The sequence below is a fragment of the Scleropages formosus genome, chromosome 9 (assembly GCF_900964775.1).
Source record: "Scleropages formosus chromosome 9, fSclFor1.1, whole genome shotgun sequence".
In the NCBI taxonomy this organism is placed as follows: domain Eukaryota; kingdom Metazoa; phylum Chordata; class Actinopteri; order Osteoglossiformes; family Osteoglossidae; genus Scleropages; species Scleropages formosus.
The window spans coordinates 14,040,512-14,048,312 of record NC_041814.1 but is presented as its reverse complement, the minus strand read 5'-3'; the positions used below and the strand labels follow the sequence as shown (position 1 = coordinate 14,048,312).

General features: G+C 40.4%; 1 protein-coding gene across 1 annotated transcript; it reads right to left on the bottom strand.

Moving 5' to 3' along the window:
- Positions 1-682: 682 nt before the first annotated feature.
- LOC114911251 (cytochrome P450 2J2-like) lies at positions 683-7,506 on the bottom strand. Its single transcript, XM_029254652.1, has 9 exons — positions 7,232-7,506; positions 4,985-5,144; positions 4,307-4,456; positions 4,043-4,203; positions 3,725-3,901; positions 3,431-3,572; positions 2,837-3,024; positions 2,257-2,398; positions 683-1,394 (listed from the first exon to the last, which is right to left on the bottom strand). Exons 1-9 carry the CDS (start codon positions 7,424-7,426, stop codon positions 1,219-1,221), a joined length of 1,491 nt encoding a protein of 496 aa, XP_029110485.1. The 5' UTR covers positions 7,427-7,506; the 3' UTR covers positions 683-1,218.
- Between the last annotated feature and the right edge of the window lie 295 nt (positions 7,507-7,801).

The following is a 7,801-nucleotide window of genomic DNA, read 5'->3' as shown; positions in this document are numbered from 1 at the left end:
AAATGACGTCATCTTGACCGCAGCATACGTCTCTCCAAAACTCCAATATAAGCCTCCAAATCAATGTTATCTTCACGTATAGGCAGATCACCCATGCCATCACAGAGGCTGGTTTTTGCACTTTTTGTTGGTAACAGTCTGGATGGTCTTTTTCCATCTTTGGCACGTAGAATCTGATATCTGTTCTTCCCAAAAACAAGCTGAAACGGAGACTCATCTGACCACATAACACGTTTCCACAGTCTTTCGGTCCATCTCGGATGACTTCGGGCCCAGAGAACTCGGCGGCGTTTGTGCGCAAAATTACTAAATGGCTTCCTCTTTGCATAATACAATTTCAAGTTGCATTTCTTGATGCAGCAGCAGACTGTGATGAGTGACAATGATTTTTCAAAGTACTCCCGAGCCCATAGGGCTGTGTCCATCACGGTAGCATGACTGTTTCTCAAACAATACCACCTGACTGCTCGATGGTCACACGCATTCTTTTATAGTCAATCTTGATAACCTCACCTGTTACTGGTTAAACTGCTAATTGTGGAACCTTCCAGAACAGTGTTACCTGTAACCTTTTCAGTCTTATTTTGGCTCTGTCCCAACTTTTTTGAGTGTTGCAGGCATAACATTTTTTTGTTTTTTTTTATATTTACAAAATATAATTAGTGTTGTAAGTGAAAACACTGAAAATGTCTTCTCTATACTTTTATCAGTTACATAAAAACTCAAGTGATCGAACAAATCACAGTTTTTGAGTTTCTGTTGCAGTTTTAGAAAGTGTCCCAACTTTCCTGGAAATGGGGTTTGTATAACTGAAGCTCCATTTACAAGAGTTCTGAGTTAGTAGCAAATGTAATTTGTGCCTGAAAATTTGCATAAGTTATCAACTCACACTGATGAGATATGTTATCATACATCTCCTAGAAAAATTAGAACATTTGTTAAAATGTATTCAGTTTTGGTCCTTGTGATAATAGCAACTTAATTTTCACACCCCTGCCCCCAATGAGAAAAGCAAACACCCAAAACACCTGTTACTGAAGTAGGTAACATGACATTGTAACTTAAGTTACAACTCCACCTTATGCACTTCCATGGGATACATATGCCTACACCACTCTATTCCTTTTTTTATCGTACACTTTCGGGAAATTAGTTCAATGTGGCATCGGAACATTTTCAAATTTCCAGCAAAAACCCTTCCTTAGGCCATTGCTGTGTTCAACGGGGTACAGCACACAACTTGTATGGTATAGGGCTGTGGGTGACTCCCACTTTGGACTCCAGGGTGGGCTCCACACCAGGGGGTGGAGAGAATGTGAACCGCTGAAGAAGGGAGGTGAAGAACAGGAACAACTCCATTCGTGCCAGCTGCTCCCCAAGACACACCCTCTTGCCTAAGGAAACAAAGACAACATGACATTTGAGAACTATACTCCTATTTCCATGCCACGTAATTTTTACTGTTTACTGAGCAAGTATATTGAACAATACTATAAAAACTGAGTTTTAAAATTTTATTAAATTGTGCTGTCACAGGGACATAGATTCTTCTGAATGTACTTTCCATTTGTGAAGCCAAGTCATCATCACTGATGTTGTTTTCAAGCACAGTAGGACATCTGAGAAGTGAGTTGTATAAAGTCATGCGCCACTAAACGACGTTTCACTGAATGGCTGACCGCATTTACGACAGTGGTCCCAATAGATTATAATGGAACTGAAAATTGTTGACTAGCGACGTCGTAGCGCAATGTGTTACTCACGTGTTCGTGGTGCTGCTGGTGCAAACAAATCTGCTGCGCTGCCAGTTGTATAAAAGTATAGCACATACAATTATGTACAGTGATAATGATAATAAACATCTATGTTACTGGTTTATGTATTTACTATACTGTACTTCTTCGTTATTTAACAGTGTACTCTTCCTACTTAGAAAAAGTTTCCTGTAAAACACTATGCTGTGTTACGCTGGAAGCAGCGTCACAAATCTTGTGTTTACCGCCTCTCTTGACTGCATCGAGGATATGCCATTGAGGCTTCTATAAGTAAACTCTATGATCGAGGCTATACTACCTAGGCTCGTGTAAGTACACTCTATGATGATCGCACAATGACGAAATCTCCTAACAACGCATTTCTCAGAACTTATCCCCGTCGATAAGCGGCCCATGTCTGTATTTCAAACTTTCTCACAGTAAAATATAGAACAGGAAAGGCAGATTTCATCAGTAAGGCATTGCACATGTAATATACTACCAGCTGAGAAAGGCAAGAAGGCATCTCGTCTTCTGAACTTCCCCTCTGAATCCAGGAAATGGCCAGGATTAAATGTGAAAGGAGTCTCCCACTCAGTCTCATCAAAAAGCACAGAGTGTAATGTTGCCGCCACCATAGTACCCTGGAAAAAATAAAAGGTCTCTCAAGCCTCAATTATGACATTATATAGAGTGCAAGAAACCTCACACATTTACTACTGCTGCTCTACATTTATCCATTTAGCTGACGCGGTTCACCAAAGGAACTTATAGTGTTAAGGTAATTACAGTTATCACCCATTTCTGCAGCTGGGTAATTTTACCGGACCAATTTAGGGTAAAACCTTGCTCAAAGGTACTACAACGAAAGATAGGATTTGAACCAGCAACCATTCATTAGGTGAAAAGCAGTAGTGATAACCACTACTTTAGCAGCTGCCCCAAACCCATTAAAGTATCAATTTAGATTTAAAATTTAAAAAAAAAATTAACACTGTTCTAACATTGTTTATAATGTACAGGATATAAAGTCTGAAAAAGATCTTGACATGTAAGAAACAAAAAAAAAAAAAAAACCTTACCTTTGGAATTGTGTATCCTCTCAGTGTGGTGTCTTTTGTCGTCAAACGCACCACATTCAGTGGTAAAATGTTACCCATCCTCTGTATCTCATGAATAACAGCATCAGTGTAGGGCATATTGGCTCTGTCTGCCATGGTTGCCAGACGTGAGGGTCCAAGTACTTGGTCTATTTCTGCTTGTACCTTCTCTAAATGTGTAGCAGAGTAAATAGAATTTTAATAAGGAAACTGAAAAGGTACCTGTATCTTGAGAGTATAAACTTCACAGCTGGGACATCTTGATCATTTGTTCGTATTACAGCATAACATTAATGAGTTTTAAAACCCATTCTTTGACACCACTTGTATATGTCTGGTAAATTAAACTTAAAATTATCAGCCTTGATCCAGTTTTATCTCGAATGAACAACACCATTCAAATAATATGAAAAGTTATCGTCGTAAATTCTCTATAATTTCTATTAGTCACTGATTAAATATAATATGAAAAAGTAGGTTAATACATGGATATTTCTCATCTTGTAGACCATGCTTAACAGAACTTTATAACTGTGCCAAGCTTTCAGTAGACTTATCTGCAACATGAAAACCAACCTTGTATTTCTGGGTATTTAATCATATACAGCAAAGCCCAGTTCAGTGTAGTTGATGTTGTTTCTGTCCCAGCAGCAAACAGGTCCAGAGTGCAGTAACACAAGTTGTCCTCATTGAAACCTGCTTCAGCATCATCTTTCCACTTCAGGGACAAAAAAAAAAAAAAAAAAAAAAGACAAATTATGTTCTGTTCTGTTCTGTATTAGAACAGATACCAGCAGAACAGATAAGTAACTGTATTTCACTTCATGCAAAAAAATTCTGCAATTCAACTGGTTACTTCTCTAATATTACCTTTTCCATCTCAGAAAAGAAGCTGTCAATGTAGTCTCTCGGAGTTGAAGGGTCCCAGTCCTCCTTGTGCTCCTTAATTTTTAGCTTTACAAAGTCAGTCAAAATTCTCAAGTGGGAAAATATTTTTTTGTGTGGACCAGGTACTCTTCGCATCAGCCATGGAAACATGTTGTACAACTAAAGAACAAAAACAGTAAATTCCTCAGAAAACTTTTATTTCTATAAATTACTTATAAATGAGACAGGATTAAGTGTCAACACAAATAAAATTCCTAAAATCAATGAAAAACTACACACAAGTAAAATGAGGTACTTTACCTGAGCCCAAATGCTTCCCTCCAGATAAACTACTTCATTGATTAATTTCAGCAGTGTTTGGAAGTAGCTGTCGCTGTAGTCAAACCGATCGCCAAACACCACACAGCTGATGATGTTGGCAACAGCATTGTTAACAACGGAAAGAGGTTCAAATGGCTGACCTATGGGAGTTTTTATGATCAAAGTATAAGCAGTCAGTGATAACAACAAATTAAAAAAATCTAAATTAAAAGAGCAGTACCTGTTTCCAGGTCTTAGTCATACCTTGAGTGTTCCCTATGACTTCATTTAGGAACCTACATTCCACTTGGATCTGTGACTCAAGACTTTTCTTCCCCAGTCCAAAGTTTCTCAGAGTATGGAGAGCAAACCTTCTTTGCTGTTTCCACTGATACCCATTGGTGGCAGCCAAACCTTTAAAACATTTGTATTAATTTAGTGTTTTTCAAGTTAGCATTTCAGTATCATTGTTAAAATCTGGCATCCATTTATAGTCCGTTAGTGGATGGAACAGGTTCAGAGATTTTTAATATTACTGTTCTAGCCTTAGTGGGGGGCGCGGTGGCGCAGTGGGTTGGACCGGGTCCTGCTCTCCAGTGGGTCTGGGGTTCAAGTCCCGCTTGGGGTGCCTTGCGGCAGACTGGCGTCCCGTCCTGGGTGTGTCCCCTCCCCCTCCGGCCTTACGCGCTGTGTTGCCGGGTAGGCTCTGGTTCCCCGCGACCCCGAATGGGACAAGCGGTTCAGAAAGTGTGTGTGTGTGTGTGTGTGTGTGTGTGTGTGTGTGTGTGTTCTAGCCTTTTGAATGAAAATGAATGTGAATGACAAATGGCTCAATAAGAGACGCAGTCAGCATTACATATACTAAGTTTCCCAAGCTTTACATAAGAATTGCTTAACTATATGCTTGTTCATATGAGTCAACATCAGGAGAAACAATATTACCTTTGTTCTGGATAATATCAGTAAATATTGGTAATGATGGACGATCAACAAAGTTTTCACCGTGTTCAACCAGGGCTTCCTTCACAGGCTTCAGACCATTTACGAAAACCATCCTTTGTCCCAGTCGAATACTAAAAATATTTCCATATTGCTTGGCAAACTAGAAAAAGCAAAACAAAAACTCAACACAGTAATTACTGATGAACTATATATGTTTACTGAAAAATTATGTCAGTGAGTTATGTGGGCTTCTTCGAATACATACACACAGTCTGAAACCACTTGTTCCAAGCGGGGGTCACGGCGAACCAGAGCACAACCCGGCAACACTGGGCATAAGGCTGGAGTGGGAGGGGACACACCCAGGACGGAACGCCAGTCTGGCGCAAGGCACCCCAAGCAGGACTCAAACCCTAGACCCACCAGAGCGCAGGCCCTAGCCAAACCCGCTGCGCTGCCGTGTCCCCCCCTTCATATACAGAAATATTGTAATGTTCATACAAAATCGGAACAAGTGAAAAAGTGTACAAGTGAAAAGGGTAGACAATTGGCAGCTCTGTGTGAATGGTACATGATTCTAAGTTCCAACCTCCTGTCAGGACAACATCCTACAATCACCAAAGTTCACGTGTTCCCTGGTACCTGACTGTGAGTGTGGTTTTGCTGTTTCTGTAAGGGATCGAAAGTGGGTGTGCCAGGAATATTCTGCTGGCGGTGTGTAAATTTTGTGACAAATACCCACAATCTGGTAATTCTCATCAAATCTCTGTATTAAGACAAGCAGAAGGCAGGCACAAAATCCTTTGCTAGTGTGCTACATGAGTCATCTCCAATTTTTTCAAAGAAAAAAATGTATGAGATGCTTCCCTTGATATGACATCACATTCAACCAAGACTTTTTTGAAAGCAACTGACAGTCACATCTATTTATTCAGCGGGGTAATTATACTACAGCAATTTAGGGTAAGTGCATTGCTCAAGGGTACTACAGCTGGGGGTGGGATTCAAACCTGCAACCTTTGGGTTCAAAGGCAACAGCTCCACCCACTTCATTACCAGCTGTCCCTTACATGTAATAAAAATCATTTTACATTCAGTATATTACAGTATCTGCTATTTGTTCCCTCTTTTAACAAGTCGAGCACAAACCCCTTTCACAATAAAACGTAATGGTACTCATCTTTAAATCTAATGGTCTGTGATATTATTTATTTAGTTACTTCAAAGTTCAACTCATTTTGACTTAATGTGTCCAGTATTATACATTGTTTCACTGATTTTTATACAGTCCTATGTTTTATACCTCTATTTTAAAGTAAAAAATTAATCACATCCAGCATATAGCTGTTAAAAATTAAAGAATAATAAGGAGAAACAATGAAGGCAACAGCTGTTTGCGATCAACATATATTGTACCTGTTTTATTCCACTGATATCTTTGTAATAATAAAGACATTAACATTTATAATGCCTTTTTACATCGAGGAGGGAATGAGTGACACACAGCAAAATGAATATATTTTACTGATAAATAAAAACATGGGTAGGATACTTTCCAATAGCCACAATTATTAATTAAACTTGTACTTTTCTCCCAGTAAGTTACAATTAATAATTGCAAGTACACACACACAGACTTTCAGAACCGCTTGTCCCATATTATGGGGCCGCGGGGAACCGGAGCCTACTCGGTAACACAGGGCGTAAGGCTGGAGGGGGAGGGGACACACCCAGGACGGGACGCCAGTGCGTCGCAAGGCACCCCAAGCGGGACTCGAACCCCAGACCCACCGGGGAGCAGGACTGTGGTCCAACCAACTGCGCCACCGCACCCCCTAATTGTAAGTATTAATAATTGATTTATTTACTCATTTATACATCTAGGTAATTTTACAAAACACTAATGACAAGTAAGTACTTCGAATGTACAGGCCAGGTGGGATTCGAACCTCAAACCTGTGGGTCTAACTTAGGCAGCAGCTCTAACCTTGAGCCGTTCCTCGTACTAGTCGGACTTTATTATTCTTTTTTACGAAGTTTGAAAAATAGAAATAGCGCAACAGCAGAAATCGAAGGAAAAACAGCAACACGCCGTGTTCGTTCTGTCCTCAGAACTAGAAGCGAAAGGAGCCGCAACAGAATCTCACAGCAAAACGACGATCCGCTCAATTCACCTCCTCCTCCTGCCTTGTGAATCTGTTGGTTTTAACGGCTGCATTAATTCATTTAGAGACAAAACGCACGTACCTCTGCTACCTGGAGATGAATTCTATTTGAATCGATACGGAAAAGATCTCCCACAAAAGGCAGGGACCACGGTGGTCCAGGAGGAAAGTTTTTCGGAGCCTTGTTTTTAATTAGGTCCACAAGTATCAAAAGCACAAAGAGAAAGATTAAAACACTGCTGAGGTCTAACCATCCTGACAAGGAGAGGACGGACATGGTTGCTGTTATTGCTGCGTATTTACAGGTCAAACCAGTTCTGCTCCCTCTCTGCCTCCAGAACCGCACTGTAATTTAACTTTGAGAAATGTTCCGCAAGACTGGAGCTCGAGGACACCTTTGATGGACACTTGAGTGACCAATCAGAGTCTGAGTCCCGCCCACTGGCAGGTCAACTCCACGGCGAGAAAAACTGTGGTTTATGTCAGTTGCGCTTATTTACGTTCATTCTCGGGTTTGTTTATTAACCTACTCGTAATTACTTTCCGGTTTAATTAGGTGAATATTTTTTACGGGAGCAATTTAGGGTGATTACTTTGATTGCGGATACTAGGGCAGCGAATTTGAACCGCGGTCTCTTTCGGCTTGGACTTT